The following is a 21,873-nucleotide window of genomic DNA, read 5'->3' on the forward strand; positions in this document are numbered from 1 at the left end:
TGATGGACACAACCCATCTGTAATGGCTGCATCTGCTATGACTAAAGGAAAGAAAATGATCATGGTAAGAACCTAATTTTCCCATAAAAAGTCCCAGGTACACAACACATCATAACCCTCTTATATTGTATGGTGAGCCCTCCAGAAATAGCAAAAAATGTATCCAACTGTACACCACTACAATAGCCCTGATGCCTGCAGGTGTCACCTATATGTGGGTTCAATAGGTATTTTGTGGTTTTTGGGGCACTTACACTTTCCATCACAGGTGTACTGGCTAGAGTGGGATATGGGCCTGGATCCCCTTCTCTACAGTCCACTGCGTTGACCACTAGGCTACTCCAGGGAATTGCTTGCTGCTGTAAGAGGAATGTCCATTACAATTGCAGCTGTTATAGAGCCTGGTATGTACTGTCACTTTTGCCTCTTTTGGGGGGGAGGGGAGGTCAGTGACCATTGGGGGATAAGGGGGGTCATGCTTTTATCCCTCTAGTGGTCATCTGGTCAGTTTGGACACCTTTTTTGAACTGTCATTATTGAAACAGGTCTAGCCAAAAAGTCCTATTTTTTTTACCCTAGGTGTTTTTACAATGTTTCATTTTCGTCCAAATCACAAGACCACCCTAGTTCTGCCCAAAACACACTTCCAACATACCCCATTGAGATTTAGATGAACTGCATAGAAAATTGTTTTTAAAATGAGTTTCAAAAATAGTGTTCTATTTTTTAAATGTTTATCTGTTTTGAAAATGAGTCCCTAAGTGACTTGTTGAAAGTCAAACAGTGGTGGTTAAATAATCATCCATACTTTCCAGGTTTACTTCTGCATCCTGTAATTACAATATAAAATGGTGCAATTACAAATGTGAACTATATTTTCATGCCAGATTGTTTAAAATGAGTGAACTATGATTTGAGTAATCCAAGATGAGAATTGAGCCAGGTCATCCATCCTTACTTTACCAAATATTGTGTTGCTAGGAATAGTATTTACATTTTAATATAACTGCAGGTCTCTTTCTGTTTATCATGAAAGTTGTAGTAAATTAGTAAAATGTTCAATATTAACTAAATTAATTTATTTTGGCAGGCTGAAGGAATAGTACAGTCTCATTCACAATCCGTTCTTTTGGATCTTGCTGGCAAACAAACTGCTTCAGGGATGCTGACTTTTACCTTTCCTTCTAATGTAGTAAGTGGCAGTGAGAATGCCTATGTCACCGTGGTAGGTAAGAATTATTTTACTGATAACAATTTACAGAATTACTTCTTAGGTACTGCAACAACATAGTTTTTATTGTGTGATTTTATTTCTGGTAATACCTCCTTCCATAACATTTTATCTTTCATGTGCCCCCTAAAATTAAGTATATGCAACTTTGCCCATTCCTAGTGAGAGTTGCTACCTTTGTACCAGGAAGGTAGGTTACCATGTGATCCTATTTGCCCCAGCAGCCACCCAGCTATCTACATGCCTACTGACTGTATTGCTAACTTGAACAGCTGACCCACTCTTCCCTCCTGTGCTCAAGCCCCTGGAAACCGATCCTTGATACAAGAGGATATTGCATTAGCTAGAGAGTTGTATCACATCTGCCACACCAAGGTGATATTCTTCCAGGTGACCTTTCCTCCTCCAAGGCAGCACAGGGGCTGTTAGACTAGACTTGAACTTCACTGCTATGTCTGTAAGGTGTTGTGTACTTGGATTTTAGCAAAGCCTTTGACACAGTTTTCTACACAAGCAACTGATAAACCCTCGATATGGGACCTAAAGTAACTGACCGAGTTAAAGACTGGTTAAATGGAAGGAGACAGAGGGTAGTGGTAAATGGAGCTTGCTCTGAGGAAAGAGATCTTATTCAGTGGTGAACCACAGGGATCGGTCCTTGGCTGGCTCTATTTAACATCTTTGAGAGTGATATTGTGGAAGGACTATCTGGTAAGGTTTGTCTCTTTGCAGATGACACCAAACTCTGTAATAGGGTGGACACCCTGAGGATGTGAATAGCTTGAGGAAGGATCTAGTGAAGCCTGAAGAATGGTTCAATAATTGGCAACTAAGATTTAATGCTAAGAAATGCAGGATCATGCACTTGAGTTACAAAAATCCAAGGGAATGGTACAATATAGGGGGTCAGGTGCTTCTGTGTATGAAAGAAGAGCAGGACTTGGGGTGATTGTGGCTGATGATTTTAAGGTGGCCAAACAGGTAGAAAAGGTGACGGTGAAAGCAGAAGGATGCTCGAGTGCATAAGGAGAGGAATAACTGGCAGGAAAAGAGAGGTGATGGTGCCCTTGTATAACTGTCTGGTGAGACCCCATTTAGAGTACTATGTGCAGAAAGAAATAAACAGGATGGAGTCAGTCCAGAGGGTGGCTACAAAATTGGTCAGTGGTCTTGTGTCATAAAACATATAGGGACAGGCTTATGAACCTCAACATGTATACACTGGAAGAGAGGTGGGAGAGAGGGGACATGATAGAGATGTTTAAATACCTCAGTGGCATCAATGTACAGGAGGTGAGCCTTTTTCAAATGAAGGAAAACTCTAGAATGAGAGGGCATAAGATGAAGTTAAGAGGAAATAGGCTTAGGAGGAATCTAAGAAAATACTATTTCACGGAAAGGGTGGTGGATAAGTGGAATGGCCTCCCGGTGGCGGCCGTGGAGACAAGAACTATGTCTGAATTTTAGAAAGCATGGGACAGGCACATGGGATTTCTTAGGAAAAGGAGAAGTTAGTGGTTACTGAGGATGGGCCATTTGGCCCTTATCTGCCATCATGTCTCTTTGTAAAGGTCTCTTCTCCAAGTCTTCTACTCCAGAAGTCAGACTCGTTCTTTGAGTGCTATGATCTCTTTGCACAGATTACAAACTTTCAACGTTCTTGCACACTTTCAACCTCTCACCAACTAGGAGATAAACTTACATTTGGCACTTAGTGCAGGGACCACTGGTTTATTCCTTCCTCCAGAATGGTAGAATTATTGCACAGAAATAACAGGTTTTCTTAAAAAATTTTTTTAAAGATGGCACCAAACACTGTCCTGCTGTTGACAAGCAAATGGGCTGATAACTAGTAGATGAGATTTAATATGGATAAGCAAATGGTGATGCCTCACCTCACCCCATGCGTGGAACAAACTCCCTGAGCCCATACGCCAGGCCCCCTCCCTGCCCATATTCAAATCACTGCTCAAAACCCACCTCTTCAATGTCGCCTTCAGCACCTAACCACTATACCCCTACTCAGGAAATCTAGACTGCCCCAACTTGACATTTCGTCCGTTAGATTGTAAGCTCCTTAGAGCAGGGACCGTCCTTCCTTGTTAATTTGTACAGCGCTGCGTAACCCTAGTAGCGCTCTAGAAATGTTAAGTAGTAGTAGTAGCATTTGGGGAACAAGAATATTTTGAATAAGACAATAGAGTTCTTATGAACACTTAGCAGGAAAAACACTAAGCAGGCTAATAACAAACTGAGAATGAGTGTTAAACTCTAAGCTGCATTAAAATGGGGAATAGGAGCAGGCATTAAACGAAAAGAAGATGCAGATGATGAGAATATTATCCCACCGCTATACAAAGTATTTGTCAGATCACAGAATATTAGGTCCAATTTGAGGGTTCTCATCTTGAAAAAAAAAAAAAAATATATATATATATATATATATATTGCTAGAAGAGCTACAAAGAAAGTCATGAAATGATAATTGTGAAACTGGAACTTATGTACACTGGTAGATTTTTGACCTGCTACTTATTTTAGAAGGAAAACAAATATATATAAGTGATCTTCTTACCAAAGATGCACAGGGTCATCAGAAATTAATATGTACTAGATTTACCACTTTCACAGAGAGGGACTTTTCAGTCAGTTTATGAAATTAACACTGAGCAAACTTCAGGCCATTTTCCTTTTCCATTCCTGAAATTGGTTGAGTTCCCTAACCAATTTAATCCAAATTTGTTTTCCCAGCAATGCAGCTAGTTTCCATGTATCTGATGAGATTTTAACAATTGTTTTCTGTTTAAAGAAGAAATGCCTTGTTACCCATACAGAAATATAATGGATGTGCAGGCTATAAATGATTTAAAAACTTTTATTTATAAAGTATTCCTGTATGTACATTCAGGAGAGAAGTTATCAAGGTACAGTAAAAAGCAGGAGTCACCAGCTGGTGGGTAGCCCAATATTGTAAGTTGCCGACTTCCATGGTAAATGAATAATGCTGCTTGTGATCCACCTCACATGCAGAATTATTCTACTGTCCAAGGAAAATTAAGCCACAAAGCCATGACTTTATGCTCTTGGGCCACATTCTAAAGGGCCATAGTGAAAGTAAAGATACTCCTTAAATGCCTCCCCGTCACAAACTTCCCGTTCCAAAGCCGCCCCCATCTGTCAGCTGTCGTCACAAAATAGCCTCCACATCACAACCTCCTCATTGCTAGACCTCCCCACCTAGATGTGATCCTCAGCCTGCAGCACTCCCCACTGGGATGTGACACTCGTCAAGAAGTGACCTTCTAAGTTAAGGCTCCCTACCTGTAACTACTCCCCCAAGTTGCCCCCCCCCCCCCCCCCCCCCCCCCCCGCGCAGTAAGATCCTTACACCTATCAGTAGGCCTCCAAGCCTACCTTGACCTTTCTCTGGTGTCTAGTGGGTTCCAGGCATGAGTGATACCTAGTTGTTTCTGCTCTTGCTCTTGTTAGCACTGAGATCAAAATGTTGCTAGCAGTCCCTGGTGGTAGTCTTGTGGTACTACTGCTAGTGGTCAAGTTGCCATACAAGGCTTACAATAAAACTAGATACAATAAATAAATATAAAAGTATAAATGTAAAAATACAAACATATGAAGAATTCTAACATTTATATACCAAACAACACATAATAAAATTCACCAATACAGGATTTCTGCAATTTAACTACTGGATAAAACCCATTCTACTGAGAACAAATAAACTGTAGATGTTTTTGAAAGATCAAAAAAAAATAGTTTCAGATCTTTAAGCTAACGGAAGCTTATTCTGCAGCTATGATGCAACTACTGAGAAGGCATGTGACTGTCCACCTGAACTCCTGACCTCATAGGAACATTTAACAACCTCCCAGTGTAAGTCCACTAAGACCTGACGAACACTCTCCCATTTCCATGTAGTCAAGTAGTAAGCCTAGCTGCATAATTCAGGACTGTCTGCAAGTGCCATAATTATTATTTGAAAATCCAAGATAAAGGAGGTTGTAGTAGTTTAGGATGCTAATCACAAAAGCATGAAGAACAGTGCACAAAGCAGAAAGAATAAAATATGGTTTTAGATGTCTAACCAGACAAAGCTTATAAACGACTTCACACCTACAAAATATTATTTTCTTAAAACCTGGTACTAGCAAAAGATTTATGGTTATATTACTATCTTTATTGTCAAATATCTCTCTCATTCCCCAGCAGTGTATCTCCCCCTTCTTTTATAAACTCTCCCCCCCCCTCACTCCAATCTTTGCTGCATGTTAATCCACTGATCTCATGGCATGGTTTTACTGCATGCCTGTTCTCATCTTCTTACCTGAATGGGGCAATGCTGCTCACACCACTGTATAGGATTGTTCACCCTCCAGAACCACAGGCCTCAGTTTGCATGTCTCTATTAAATTGTGGGACATTTTGACAGCAGAAGTAGTTATAGCCTTTGAAGTCCAAGTACTTTTCAATACTGCTTTTGAGCTGGGAGTGGCCCTGAGGACTGGAGAATGGTGAATGTAAAAGCAGAAGTAAGAAGGTGGTTGGAAACTACAGGCTGCTAAATGCTACTAAAACAGAGAATAGAATGGTTTCTAGGAATCCATTAGCTTGCCGGACCCAAGGCAGCATGGTTCTACTAGACACAGGTCTTGGCATTCAAATCTGATTAATTATTTTGACTGGGTGACTGGAGTGTTAAATCAAAGGAGAGCACTGGATGTGGTGTACTTAGATTTCAACTTCCATTTACTAAGTCTGGGTATATCTATATCTATATATTGTGTTTAGTTTTGGAGGCCGTATCTTGCTAAAGATGTAAAAAGACTGGAAGCGGTGCAAAGAAAAGCTACAAAAATGGTTTGGGATTTGCATTGCAAACTGTACGAGGAGAGACTTGCTGACCTGAACATGTATACCTTGGAGGAAAGGATAAACAGGGGTGACATGATACAGACGTTCAAATATTTGAAAGGTATTAATCAGCGAACAAGCCTTTTCCGGAGACGGGAAGGTGGTAGAAGTAGAGGACATGAATTGAGGTTGGAGGGGGGCAGACTCAGGATTAATGTCAGGAAGTATTTTTTCATGGAAAGGGTGGTAGAAATGTGGAATGTCCTCCCACGGGAGGTGGTGGAGGTGAAAACGGTAATGGAATTCAAACATGCCTAGGATAAACACAAAAGAATCCTGTGTAGAAGGAATGGATCTATGGAATCTTAGCAGAGATTGGGTGGTGACGCTGGTAATTGGAGAGTAAAACCAATGCTGGGCGGACTTCTAGTGTCTGCACCCTGATCGTGGCTTAATAGATATGGATGGGCTGGAGTGTAAATTTTAAGGGGCTACTGTCATGTTCCCTACTTGCACAAGGTATGGGCATCTGAGGAGATGGCGGCCATCTTGGGTGTGGGCATCTCCAGGAAGGAAGTCCATATTTGGGCTTGAGGACGTCTCTGGTGGGGGCAGCCATCTTGAAGACAGCTGTGCATGTTTGGGGCTAATTCCTGCCCTATTTAAAGCCCTGCCTCCAGTCCTCCCATGCTTCGGCTTCTACTCTGTTTCCTGGGTAGTTGCAGTGCTCCTGGATCTACTTCTGTTTGCTGCCTGGTATTGACCTTTGCCTGTTCCTGGATCTGCTACTGTTCGCTGCCTGGTATTGACCTTTGCCTGTTCCCGGATCTGCTACTGTTCGGTGCCCGGTATTGACCTTTGCCTGTTCCTGGATCTGCCACTGCTTGCTGCCCGGTATTGACCTCTGTTGGCTCCTGGTCCTGCTTCTGCCCGTTGCTTGGCCGTACCTCGTGGACTTTGTTCTGGACTCAGTTCTCTCTGCGGTTTGCTTCCCGCACCTGGGGGCTCAATCCCTGGGGAATGGAGGGGGACACAGGGGGAACTTGGGGTTGGCCGACAGTTCGGTGAGGAATCCTCCTCCATCGGGCACAAGAGCTCACACCTCCACTGGGCGAGCCTGACAGCTTGGATGTTAGCTTCAGAACTTTTAGTACAGGAACAGTACCCTTAGAAAGGCAGGGCCAAATCAAACTCGGGTATACATTTAAAGTAGCACATACCATGTAAAATGAGTTCCTTGTTGGGCAGACTGGATGAACCATTCAGGTCTTTATCTGCCATCATTTACTATGTTACTATATATATATATATATATATATTTTATTTATTTATTTATTTATTTATTTCAAAATGTTTATAATATGCCCATTCTCATTGTTTTAAGTGGATTACAAATGTAACACAACCAAAACAAAAATAAAATAAACATCAATTTATGGGTAGATCTAAAAAAAAAAAAAAATCAAAGGAGAAGCTTTTCAAGCAAATGTATTTTCAATTCCTCCTTAAGTACAATAAAAATTCTATCTTAAATACCTCCAAAAGTTGTATATTTTTCCGCTATGAACCTATCATTTATACAGAACTTTTATGGGAATCCCTTCTTAAACAAAATGTTTTCAACTACTTCCTAAATGTCAAGAGAGAGTCAACTTTACATAACTATATAGGCAGTGCATTCCAGAGCAATGGGCCTATCACTTGAAAAGTTGTAGAGCGAAGGCCATGGAGACTAATTAGAGGATGGGATGGTACTTCAAAAAGATTTTTGTCAGCTGATCTTAAAGTTTGAGCTGTTCTGTAAATTTGAGAAAATCCCCCAAACCAGATTGGTCTACAGCCCACTAAAACCAAATTTGGAGATCTCATATTCAGAGGAAGACAATCACCCCTCCTCCAAGCCTGATGCATCCATAATAATGAAAATAATTTTGCTTAAAACCCAAGTTGATAAGCTACATACACCTAACTATGGATCGCACTGCCAAAATTAGTAAAAACAACGTACGACCAGATGCACGTTCGGAAAGAACTAAAAACAAACCTGTTTACGAAAGCATATCCTACAGACTACTACTACCTAACATAAAAGCCTGAACACCTGCAACACAACCTAAACAAAGATCATAATGGACTCAACCCAACTTTGAGTGTGGAGGAGTTTTGTTATTTGGATCAATTATTTGTTTGCTTTGGAGGATCAAAGCAGGGTGAGGTGGCTTTGAAGGCCACTATTGCCCATTGGATCAAGGGAGGTGATTACTTTGGCTTATGTTCTCTGGGGCTCCTCAGTTACAGATGGGCTCAAAGCACATTTGACTAGGGGACAGGTGACCTCTTGGGCAGAGACTGGCCTGGTTCCTCCACAAGATATTTGTAGAATGGTGACCTAGTTGTCCTTTCATTCCTTTGTGAGACATTACAGGTTGGATGTACAAGCTAGGAAGGATATTACGTTTGGAGCTAGAGTGTTGTCTGCAGGGTTTGTGAGGACCCATCCCTTAGAGTTACTGCTTTGGTACTTCCCAAGTGTCTCAACCATTCTGGAGGGATGCCATGGAAGAAGAAATTAGATCTTACATGTTAATTTTCTTTCCTTTAGTCCATCCAGACCAGTCCAGAACCTACCCTAGTGTTAGTCTGTTAATGAGTCCATGGCAGGAACGTGTGAGGAGAGGCATATTAAAAGATGGGAACTTCCTGCAGTATCTTTCCTAGACTACAATTCTCTTTTTCTCTCTGTGGTTGTTTGCTGTCAGCTGTGTGTGTAGCCTCTTTTAAGGGACTGCCATTCCTGAGGGAACTGTGTACATTGAAAATCTTAGAAAAGCTAGGAATGTTCAGTGGTTTATGATTCTTAGAAATGTTATTTTTGCATTGCTATTTGAAATACTGGCTGCCTGAGATCTGCACAGGTTAGATATAGAATTCTACGAAGTCGATGTACTCAGTCTCCACCTGCTGGTAGGCATGCATAACCCAAGCATCTGGACCAGTCTGGAGGGATTAGGGACAGAGAAAGTACCTGTATATAATATGTAAACTGCTTTAATTGTACAACCTATCCCAGTCTTAGCTTCACTGTACGCTGGTAATGGCAAAGTTAGAGAGAAAAGTTGTATGTACAAAAATATTTATTGTGGTATAGCAAAAGCAGTGAACACAAACATGAGGTAGATATGTTCTCTTGCTGATTTCTTACACTTTAAGTTCATGCTGACCTCCTTCCAATCTGCTCTTTTACGTGCCAAACAGGATTATTATATCCAACTGACCAACTCTCTTGGCTCTAATCCTCGACTTCTCTTCACCACATTGAACTCTCTCCTCAAGGTGCCCCCTCCCCCAACTCCCCCTTCATTATCTCCTCAGACCCTTGCTGAATTCTTTCACAACAAGGTTCAAAAGATAAACCTTGCTTTCTCTACCTCACCAGCTCTCCCTCCACTAGTCCGTTCCCCTCTCTCCCTTTCCCCTCATTCCCTTTCCTCCTTTCCTGAAGCTACTATTGAGGAAACTACACTTCTCCTTTCTTCCTCAAAATGTACCACCTGTTCCTCTGATCCCATTCCCACCCACCTTCTTAATGCCATCTCTCCTACTCTTATTCCTTTTATCTGTCACATTCTCAACCTCTCACTTTCCACTGCGACTGTCCCTGCTGCCTTTAAACATGCTGTGGTCACACCTCTCCTTAAGAAGCCTTCACTCGACCCTACTTGTCCCTATAATTACCGACCCATCTCCCTCCTTCTTTTTCTCTCCAAATTACTTGAGCGTGCTGTTCACCGCCGCTGCCTTGATTTTCTCTCCTCACATGCTATTCTTGACCCACTACAATCTGGTTTTCGCCCTCTCCACTCAACCGAAACTGCGCTTACTAAAGTCTCCAATGACCTATTACTGGCTAAATCCAGAGGTCAATATTCCATCCTCATTCTTCTTGATCTTTCTGCTGCGTTTGACACTGTCGATCACAGCATACTTCTCGATACCCTGTCCTCACTTGGATTCCAGGGCTCTGTCCTTTCCTGGTTCTCTTCCTACCTCTCCCTCCGCACCTTTAGTGTTCACTCTGGTGGATCCTCTTCTACTTCTATCCCTCTGCCTGTCGGCGTACCTCAGGGTTCTGTTCTTGGTCCCCTCCTCTTTTCTATCTACACTTCTTCCCTTGGCTCATTAATCTCATCCCATGGCTTTTCCTACCATCTCTATGCTGATGACTCCCAAATCTACCTTTCTACCCCCGATATCTCACCTTGCATCCAAACCAAAGTTTCAGCGTGCTTGTCTGACTTTGCTGTCTGGATGTCTCAACGCCACCTGAAATTAAATATGACCAAAACCGAGCTTCTCATTTTCCCCCCCAAACCCACCTCCCCGCTCCCCCCGTTTTCTATTTCTGTTGATGGCACTCTCATTCTCCCTGTCTCCTCAGCTCGAAACCTTGGGGTCATCTTTGACTCTTCTCTCTCCTTCTCTGCTCATATCCAGCAGATTGCCAAGACCTGTCGTTTCTTTCTTTACAACATCCGTAAAATCCGCCCCTTTCTTTCCGAGCACTCTACCAAAACCCTCATCCACACCCTTGTCACCTCTCGTTTAGACTACTGCAATCTGCTTCTTGCTGGCCTCCCACTTAGTCACCTCTCCCCTCTCCAGTCGGTTCAAAACTCTGCTGCCCGTCTCATCTTCCGCCAGGGTCGCTTTACTCATACTACCTCTCTCCTCAAGACCCTTCACTGGCTCCCTATCCATTTCGCATCCTGTTCAAACTTCTTCTACTAACCTATAAATGTATTCACTCTGCTGCTCCCCAGTATCTCTCCACACTCGTCCTTCCCTACACCCCTTCCCGTGCACTCCGCTCCATGGATAAATCCTTCTTATCTGTTCCCTTCTCCACTACTGCCAACTCCAGACTTCGCGCCTTCTGTCTCGCTGCACCCTACGCCTGGAATAAACTTCCTGAGCCCTTACGTCTTGCCCCATCCTTGGCCACCTTTAAATCTAGACTGAAAGCCCACCTCTTTAACATTGCTTTTGACTCGTAACCACTTGTAACCACTCGCCTCCACCTACCCTCCTCTCTTCCTTCCTGTTCACATTAATTGATTTGATTTGCTTAGTTTATTTATTTTTTGTCTATTAGATTGTAAGCTCTTTGAGCAGGGACTGTCTTTCTTCTATGTTTGTGCAGCACTGAGTATGCCTTGTAGCGCTATAGAAATGCTAAATAGTAGTAGTAGTAGTAGTAGTTCTCTGAGCAGTAGATTCATTGCAAAGCCTTATACAAAATAATACATTTTTCCTAAGAAAACAACAGAAAATATTTCCCTTCTATCTCATCTCTCCCATGAGGTTGGGAACTGCAGTCCAGTTAGTCTTATCTCTTTGGTGAATAAATTAATGGAAATGCTTCTAAAATAGGATAGAGACGTTTCTAGAATCAAATGGATTGCAGGACCAAGGCAGCATGGTTTTACTAGAGGAAAGTCTTGTCAGATTAATCTGATTAATTTCTTTGTCTGGGTGACCAAACAGTTGGATTTAGGGGAAGCGCTAGATGTGGTGTACTTAGATTTTAGTAAAGCCTTTGACATGGTTCCTCATTGGTGACTGGTAAATAAACTAAGTGCAGAGCCGTGCCTAGGGTCTCTGGCGCCCCCCTGCAGACCATCAGTTGGCACCCCCCTGCAGACTCTCAGTTGGCATGCCCCCCCCCCCCCCGGACCTGCCTGGCTCCAAGGCGCATGGAAGAACTGGGCGGTGCCAAAGAGCCGAGCGCTGCTCCCTCAAGCTGCCATCTGGGGCGCGATGGAGGAAATGGCAGGGTTTGGCATGCAGAGGAGGCTCTGAGCATACTTCTCATTCAGCCTGAGCCTCCTCTGCTCCATCCCCGATTCCCTGGCGCTTTAAATTTACCTCACTCCGCCTCCGACGTCTGCGCAGCGTCAGTGAAAGCGCTGCCTGTCTGACGTCTCTCCACCAGCCTTCCCTTCGCTCGTTCGTTCCCTCTGTGTCCCGCCTTCTTCTGATGTCATTTCCTTGAGGGCGGGACACAGAGGGAACAAACGAGCGAAGGGAAGGCTGGTGGAGAGATGTCAGACAGGCAGCGCTTTCACTGATACTGCGCAGACGTCGGAGGCGGAGCGAGGTAAATTTAAAGCGCTGGGGAATCGGGGATGGAGCGGAGGAGTAAGGTTTTTTTTTTTAAATTACAACTCGACGGCGCGGCGCCCTTGAAGGCAGGCACCCCCCCTGTGGCGCTTACCGTGTGGCACGGCCCTGACTAAGTGCTCTCAATCTGGACCAAAAAGTCACTAACTGGGTTAGAAACTAATTAAGTGGAAGAAGACAGAGGGTGGTGGTATATGGAGGGATTGGTGTATCGCAGGGATTGGCCCTTGGCCCAGCTCTTTTTAACATCTTTGTGAGTGAGCTAGGTCTCCCGGTTTCCGTCTCATTTCTTCCCCTGCCTCCTTATCCCTTAAATCTTTCCTCTGCTCTTCATTACTGCATTTTTACCCTCTGTACATGTTATCCTTCTCTCACTTATTACCTTGACAATCCCCCATGACCTCTCTGTTATGGTTCCCCATTCCCAGTTTCGCTTCTCCCTCCGCCCCCCCCCCCCTTTATTTGTTGTTCAGCATCCCTCCCTCCATTCCTGCCCCTGTGGTCCAGTATCTCATCCTTTCTCTCCCCTCCCTCCCTGCCCCTGTGGTCCTAGATCTTTCTCCCTCCCCTCCCTCCCTCCCTTCCCCTCCAACATGTATAGAATGTTTGTACGTTTGGGAAGCTTGCCAGGTGCCCTTGGCCTGGATTGGCCGCTGTCGTGGACAGGATGCTGGGCTTGATGGACCCTTGGTCTTTTCCCAGTGTGGCATTACTTATGTACTTGAGGTCCATCATTTCTCTTTCTTCCTCTCTATCCTTTGGACCCATCATCCCTTCCCCTGAGGTCCATCACTTTTCCCCCCTCTGCCCCTCTAGTCCATGGTTTCTCCCTCCTCCCCTCCGGTCCAAGGCTTCTCCCCCTTCGGTCCATGGCTTCTCACCCTCCTCCAGTCCATGGCTTCCCTCCACCCTCTAGTCCATGGCTTTTCTTTCTTTCTTCCCTAACTCCTTTCCACTTCCTGGGTCCAGTATTTTTCTCTTTCTTCTCTACTCCTCCTACAGGTCTAGCATTTTTCTTTGTCTACCTCCCTTCCCTTCCCTGTACCTCCTCACGGTTCCAGGATTTTTCTCTTTCTTCCCTTCCACCCCCACCATGGTCAGCCTCTCCCCTCTCTCTTTCAGTGCCCCCCTCCCCCCACCGGGTAATGACAAGAGAATCACTGAGAAACCCTGGGCTATGGACGTGCCTGAGCAAGCAAAGAGGTTGTGATTCTGAAATGAGGTTCTGGAAGAGAAGAGTTTAACCCCTGTTAACAAGTTTAAGCCAGAGGAAAGATGACTAGGGAAAGGGGGCTTGAAGTCTGGTTAGCACATTCAAGTTGCTAAGAAATGTTCAGTGCTATTTATTTTGTATTGTTCAGACTAAGGAATATAGAGATTCTAAGATTAACCTGCCAGTGTTGGAGGCCCACTTGAGGAATGTTGGCTATGTTTGTTTAAATTCTCTTAATTGTTTAGAAGGAACCAGGAGATTGTCTAAGAGGAATTTGTGTTTATTCTTCCGAGTGAAGAGAAGGAAGTTTATACTATATTTTTGAATTAAGCTGAATAAAGAAGTGACACTTTGAATTTGAGAGCATGGTCTTTTATTAAGTGCCAAGGAGGCTTCCGGATGGGTAGTAGCCTAGGATGACAAGAGGGAGGGCCTGCTACTAGAGTGCATTTCTGTATTTCACTTCAGATGACCCTTTTGCTCCCATGCTGTATCTTCACTCTAGCACTGACAAGAGTTTAAAAAAAAAGCTAAATTTTAGTGCGTTTTTTATTTTATATTAGGAGTAATTTTAAATTCTGTGTTTTGCGTACCCACAGTGGTTGTACCATTGAGTTTCCCATGATAAAAATTCTTAATAAACTGCTTCTGTGTGGTCTTGATGATGGCGAGCTAGAAGAGGTACAGTGTTGAGGAGGAGGGACATTGAGCAGAATCGTTTCTCTATCTTTATTTACATTGCACTATAAAGAAGAGACCTATGAAAAATTCAAGGAAATTCTTAGACTCTAATTGGATCATGCTGTGAGCTAGCTGTTTGTGGAAGACAAAGAGCTTCTTCATAACACTAATCATTACTTTGAGCTGAATCATAATGCCTACTCTTGACTAAGTCATGTACAAAAAGTAAGTGAAAATGAAAAATATCTGTTCATAAAATTAATCTCCTGTCTGACCCATACTGGTTCAGAGAGTTAACAGCACAGTGAAGTACACTTATTTTCACCTCAATTATATTCATGAAAGTGAACAAAATGATACTGGAAGTAACAGAAAATTACTTTTTTAATACTGAATTCTTTGTAAATTTTCCACTAGACCAAATTAAGAGCAATTCAAAGATTATATTTTGAGAGCATATAGGTTCTTTCTTCGAATGTGCTATAATCAGTCTTTTATCATTCAGGTGATATTGTTGGGCCTTCCATCAGTGGTTTGGAGTCACTAATTCAGATGCCTTTCGGCTGTGGTGAACAGAACATGATCAGATTTGCTCCAAATATATATGTTTTGGACTACCTCACTAACGCACATCAAATAACAGAAGAAATTTCAAAGAAAGCAATTTCATTCATGATAGAAGGTGGGTAGTGAAGTAAATAGTTCTTTAATACTTTCAATTTAATTTAAAATGTATTTCTTGCAGAATTTTTATCAGATTACTGCCCTCTATATTTTTGAAATTGGGGAAAGATGCTGTCCTTTAAGAAACTGAACATTCAAGATTAAAGCAGGAGAAATAGGAATGTAGTTTCAGAACATGGCAAAAAGAAGGTTTGTAACTCCTAAAGCCACAGCTTTCATTCTGTATTTTCAACTGGCAGTCACTTTTGGAAGGCAAGTGTTCGTACTTTGCTCACATAATCCAGAAATATCCCATTCATATATCATTTATGACACCCTTATAATTATGAGTTCAAGAGTAAAAATACATTCTTTCAATAAATTGTTTTGTTTTGTCATTTGTCTAATTGTTTCTCAAGTCTGTGCGATAAAGTTTATACGTTTTGAGGATAATTGTTCTTACAAACCCACCCACCTCCCCTTTGGAGTTGATTTGTTTCATTTTAAGCTTTTCATTTAACTGAGGAACGCGTTCGCGCGACGGGCGGGAAATCGGTCCACGCGTGCGCGCTGCAGAAGACTCTGGCAAAACTTTTTTTTATATTTTGCTTGCAAAATGCCAATTCCTGGGCTGACGCGGACGTCGACCCACACGTGAGAACAATCAGCCTGCTGTCCTCGGAGAATACCTACTACAGGTATGTATCTTCCTTTCCAGTGTTTCCCAAACTCTAGCTTAATGACAGAAAAAAAGCTTTATTTTCCTGTTTATAACTATCAATCCTAACATCCAAATTCTCACCCGCTACCAAGTCGGCCAACTAATTGTGGAGATAACTCATCTTTTGTTTGTATAGCTATGATCAGATTTTAAGATGCTGAAAGTGTAGCAGCTGATACTATACTCTTTCAAATGTTTGATGCTTGGCACGTGACCAACCTTATGGGGTATGGGTCTTCCATGTCACTCTCCACTTCATCATCAATGAGAAGAAAACCTACTTAACAGACCTTGTGGCTCTTTTTAAAAACACTTAGACTTAAAAAGTTCCATAGTTTACTATGAGGGGCATAATCGAACTGCGCCGGCCATCTCTATGGGCGGCCATCTCCGGAGCTGGTGCCGCAAGTGGGCGGAGCCAGCCGTATTTTTGAAAACAATGGCCAGCCATCTTTTTCTTTGCTAATACGGTTGGGCCCAGCCAAATGTCAGATTTTGCCGGGTTTGAGATGGCCGGCATCGGTTTTCAGCTATAATGGAAAATAATGCCGGCGATCTCAAACCCGGCGAAATCCAAGACATTTGGTCATGGGAGGAGCCAGCATTTGTAGTGCACTGATCCCCCTGACATGCCAGGACACCAACCGAGCACCCTAGGGGGCACTTCTAAAAATTTTAAAAAATAATAAAAATAGCTCCCAGGTGCATAGCTCCCTTCCCTTGGGTGCTGAGCCCCCCAAATCCCCCCCAAAACCCACTCCACACAACTCCACACCATTACCATAGCCCTTATGGGTGAAGCGGGGCATCTTCATGTGGGTACAGTGGGTTTTGGGGGTTTTTGGAGGGTTCCCATTTTCCACCAGAAGTGTAACAGGTAGGAGGAAGATGGGCCTGGGTCCACCTGTCTGAAGTGCACTGCACCCACTAAAAACTGCTTCAGGGACCTGCATACTGCTGTCATGGAGCTGGGTATGACATCTCAGGCTGGCGAAAAAATGTTTTCAAATTTGTTTTTAGGGTGGGAGGGGGTTGGTGACCACTGGGGGAGTAAGGGGAGGTCATCCCTACTTCCCTCCGGTGGTCATTTGGTGAGTTGGGGCTCCTTTTTGAGGCTTGGTCGTGAAAAAAAAGGGACCAAGTACAGCCGGCAACATGCTCTACAAGGCTAGTTGTTTTTTTTCATTATTGGGTGAAGCCGGCCATCTCGTGAGCACGCCCCAGTCCCGCCCCAACCCGCCTTCACTACCCAACTGACACGCCCCCTTGATGTTTTGCCAGCTCCGCGACAGAAAGCAGTTTAACCCGGCCAAAATCAGGTTTCGATTATACCGATTTGGCCGGGTTCAGGAGATTGCCGGCCATCTTCCGATTTGTGTCGGAAGATGTCCGGGGATCTCTTTCGAAAATAAGCCTGTATGTAACTTTGTAAGCCTAGTGCTTTGAAAATACACCTCCTTATGACCCAAAACAGGCAAGGATCTAAAAATGAACCCTGTTGAAATAATTCAAATAAAACATTTAAGACCGGTGATGGGGCGTGTCAAGATGGCGCCGTGTGCAGTTGTGTGGCAAGTGAGCTCTTGCTTTGTCTCTGCCGATTACAAATGCTAACTTTAAATATGCCCCCTACAAAGTGCAAAGGGATGATTCGGGGGGGTTCCCCTTCCTACCGAGACGTCCACTCCGGCGAGACTTGGCTTAGAGCACGTCTTCCCCGCGATTTCTCGTACAAGCAGGTTGGATTCCTTAGCATGTGGAGCCGGTGAAGTGGCCTCCACGCTGGAAGCTGAAACATCTCTTTCTCCTCCGCCGAGCTCTAAGATCCCTCCTACCCCTGCAACTGCAGCGAGTCGGGCGGGGTTTCCAGTGTAACCCGGAAGGGGCGAATCTGGCGAGCCCCGTGGGGAACCTGAATTTGCAGCGATAACACCAGTTGCGGGCTTAGAAACGGAGGTGAATCTGGGTAAGATCTGGCTGAAATTGCTTGAAATGGAGAAAACCTTACGGCAGTCATCTGAAGAGGTAAAAACTTTGAATTTGAACATGCAGGAAGTAAAGAGCTCTATAGCTACAGTTAAACAAGATGTTTCTTTGGAAATAGAGGCCTTGCAGAGAGAGACTAAAGAAACAGATGAATTTAAGCTGGCTGTAATAAAAGACAATTCAGAAATAAGAAGGAAAATTGAACAAATAGAGAATTTCAATAGGAGACTGAATCTTCGGGTACTTAATTTTCCCAGACTGTTAGGAGTTTCTCCACAGGACATGTTTACTAGATTTTTGAAAGAAAATCTGAACTTTCCTCATAAAGTTATTCCCCCATTGAATAAAATCTACTATGTTCCAACTACTATGAAAAAAACAGAGGGAGAAAAATCCATTGATTTGCAAAATGTTACAGCCATATTGGAACAATCACTTGAAGATGTGTCAGAAAGGGGGACGCTGATAGTTTCCTTTGTTTTCCAGCAAGACTTAAACTCAATAATGAGACTTTATTTTAGTTCAGCTAACCCCATGTTTGGGGGCCAAAAAATTTGGCAATACCCTGATGTGACTAAGATTACTTAAGAAAAGAGGAAAAAGTTTCTTTCTATGAGGTCTAAAATTCTGGAAGTAGGAGGTCCTTTCCTTCTTGCATATCCGTGTAAATGTTTCATAAGGTTAAATCAGATAAAATATGTTTGCTATATACCTGATCAGCTTAAGACCTTCCTAGAAGCTAGACAACATTAGAGACATAAAAGATGAGAAAATGACGCCATAGTTTCTTTATTATTGTTTGTATTAAAGTAATCTTCACTTAATTCCTGCTCCCCTTCTCTCCTAACAATTGAGGTCTAATGAAGCCAATGTTTAAATTATGTTATGAAAAGCTAATACTTCTGCAATAACTTTGTTGTTACACCTGAGGCAGTATTTCACTTGAACAGTTTATGTCTGTGTTAAGTTTATAAAATTAATAAAAAATTATATGCTAAAAACATTTAAGACCATTATGTATCAATTCTGTGAATTTATCCCAAACTAATAAGGATTCGTTCTACTAATATTTTTCACAATGCACAATAGCTGAACGAATCCTAAACCTCACAATGTTTTCCTCAAAAAAATTAGCAAACTGCTTAGCATTGGAAAGAGTAGTGTCAAATAACAACCACAGCAGGGATTCATTAATGTCTGTACATTGAAGAATAACTCCCTCAGCTTACTGAAAGCTGCTTGAATTTTCTTCGTATAGTAAGGTCCATTAGCTCCTTGTATCTAAACATGATAATACTTACATGTAATCCAAATAACCAGATTTCAGCTTTTCAGTTAATACTTTACTAATATGTTATCGGTGCTCTAGGTGCCACAGGCATTGCTTTGCTTCAGGAAGTTGAATATTAAACATGGGGCTGGACCAGACATCTTTTTTCTTAGTTATGTTATAGGAAAAGTGGCTGCCTTTAGGGAAGACTCCAATGACATGTACCAAATTGTCAAAACAAAACTTTTGTCTATTACTTCGATGGCTTCCCTTAGTTCAGCCACGACCCTTACTTTTTCCTTCCAATTCCACACGAATCCAGATCAAGACAAGACTGACACAAGTGTCAGACAGACTTTTTAAACTGAGGCTGACAGATCACGCGTTGACTATAAAGAAAAACACAGGATGTAATGATCTGTTCAAGAGATTTGGTGTTCTACAATATCTGGAACACTCATTAAAAAAAAGTAGCCTCATTTAAAATTTGAAAAAAAATTCTGTTTCTGGCCTGCCTGTTCATATACTGTTAATTCTATCGCTTTCATCCAGTATAAAAACTCCTAACTTTTTGTTTATCACGGTTAATATTTACATGGGTGTTGAAATCACCCAAAGTGACACGTTAATTGTTAAAGAACTAATAAGTTCTATCAGGCTTACCAAATTCATAGTAGCTGCCTCCAGCCATAATAGGACCTTCTTCACTATCAAGTGTTCTCTGTAAAGTTACAAAACACCCCCTCCTCTAAGAATAGGACTAGGCTGATGTACATAATTATGACCAGCAAGCTGGAGCAAACTAATGTCACATAAATCAGCATCAGTTTCACTTATAAAATAAACATCAGGGGAATCCTTTTCCAACAGGTCTTGTTTAAGATGCCATTTGTTATTATTGGAATGGGCACTAATATAATAGCAACAAAGGAAATTATTACAGGATTGTACAGTCATTTTTTAATTGTGGATATATCAAGACACAAGATCTTGCCCCCGAGCACATCCCTTTATCACAAACCTTAATCAGCATTCCTGCAGCAATACAGCTTTCAGTCAATTTTTTATGTAGTGAGCCATCCTTTAATGATGATGTCAGTCAGAGTTTTGGAGCTTACTTTCTTTGAGGACAAGCAGGCTGACAACATCTGATAGGCCCCAGTGCGGACGCTGACTAGCAAGATTAAGAACTTTTTCTAGCAGTATCCCATCGTGCATTCAGAGGTCCTTCCCACCCAATTTGTGAGTGCGTGTCCTTCAATCTTCATTTTTCTGAAGAGCAGAGAGGGCATGTCTTCATGTACTCCATGTGTACGATTTGTACATATTCTGTCTTCCTGTGTGGGTTTTCAAGTCCTCTTGGATAATTTTTTCTTTAATTTTAATTTCTTTTCATTTTTAGCCCTTAAAGTTTCCTTTATTTGTTGCGTATTGTGAGGCCCTTTTATGCCGAACCACCAACCTCAATTTGAACACTGTTTCTTTTTCCTCTTCAAGATTGCGGAGTTTAATTTGGCTGTGATTCTTTTCTCGATGTCCAAGCACAGACCCCCTGAGGAATCCCACTATCTACCCTTCTCCATTGAGAATACTGACCATTTAACCCTACTCTCTGTTTCCTATCCTTTAACCGGAGCATCTCTTTCTCTCTTCCTTTTCCAATTACATAACATTTCAAATGATATCATTTATTGTATATTGTATGCCACATTAAACTCAAGCTTGTTTGTGATAATGTGGGATATGTGTCATAAATAAATCTTAGGACTCAAATATACATATTATGAATACATTTTCTGAGCAAATGCCATCTTTGACAAATATGTCAAATATGTGATGTCAAACATTTTATTGCAAGTCTATTGGTTAAAGTGTTCTCAAAGTTATTAAGAACTTGTATATAAATTATCTTACTTTGCACACTCCCAAAAGCTACTCTGTGCTGTTTTTAAATCTCCAGGCTACCAAAGAGAACTTACTTACCAAAGAGATGATGGTTCTTTCAGTGCATTTGGAAACGATGACCCATCGGGAAGTACATGGTATGTGTTGCTTTACTAGCTGCACTAAATTTATCCTGGATTTGCCCGCAAAGAGGTGGGAAAATGTGGGATACAAATGCAAACAAACAATAAAAAAAAATCATGGTAGATGCATCATGGAATATGTAGGAGAAGCATAGGACACCACGTAGTAGCAACAAACAGGATAAAAATAGGTAAAAAAAAACAACACAAAAAGGATGGAACCAGTCCAAATTAGATGTAAAACAGACTTTAATGTTCAGTCCATCAGCTAGTGTTCAAGGCACAGCTAAGAAACTCTTTTGGTTGGCCAGTGTTCATGGCACAGCTAAAAGGACTCAACACGGCTGTGTTTCAGTGAACAATGCCTGTGTCAGGAGTCACATATTCTATAGATAAGAACAAAAAGCAATTTACTTAAACAAAATAGATAAGTTAAATTGGTGACAAACGGGACATCTATACATAACACCTATAGATAACAACATATTGGAATCCTAAACTATAATAAAATCATAATACAACATTAGTAATTAAATAAATACATATGTTAAGAACAATTTTAAAAGATTTAAATAATACATAAAAATATAAAAGAACAAGTATAGAAGAAATGCATATCATTTACTAGTCAGGAGAGTTAACAATTACATTTATACTTCATTTGAAAAGTACAAAAAGGAATTGTAACAAAGTACATTTCAGCTGTAACTAAACCAATTACACCATTCAGTGGGACTGAAAATATGGCTTAGCATAAAGATCATCGGAGACAAAATAAAACAAAAACAACAAGAAAAATAGAATCAGTATTTTTTTTTTATCCTTGCTGTATATATATAGGGAGGCCAGTTTGGTATAGAAGAAATCCTTTAAGCTAAAGGTTACACACAAACTTTTTTTTTTTTAATTTCCTGAAGCAAAATAGGTATGATGTTTGGCTTGACAAAATATTAGATAATTATCTTTTATTTACATTGGTGTAATCCAGTTTATGGAAGCATAGATCCTTTTCAAAGTATAGCTAAAATGATG

The 21,873-nt window shown here is 41.8% G+C and overlaps 1 protein-coding gene across 1 annotated transcript in view; it reads left to right on the forward strand.

Annotated features, from left to right (window-relative positions):
- The window catches only part of CD109 (CD109 molecule), a 538,537-nt gene that overhangs the window by 351,043 nt on the left and 165,621 nt on the right, over positions 1-21,873 (forward strand). The window contains exons 22-24 of the mRNA XM_030199046.1: positions 1,091-1,229; positions 14,680-14,856; positions 20,775-20,856. Of these exons, the coding sequence (XP_030054906.1) occupies positions 1,091-1,229; positions 14,680-14,856; positions 20,775-20,856 (398 nt within the window). The remainder of the gene's footprint in view (positions 1-1,090; positions 1,230-14,679; positions 14,857-20,774; positions 20,857-21,873) is intronic.

The sequence above is a fragment of the Microcaecilia unicolor genome, chromosome 3 (assembly GCF_901765095.1).
Source record: "Microcaecilia unicolor chromosome 3, aMicUni1.1, whole genome shotgun sequence".
Lineage (NCBI taxonomy): Eukaryota > Metazoa > Chordata > Amphibia > Gymnophiona > Siphonopidae > Microcaecilia > Microcaecilia unicolor.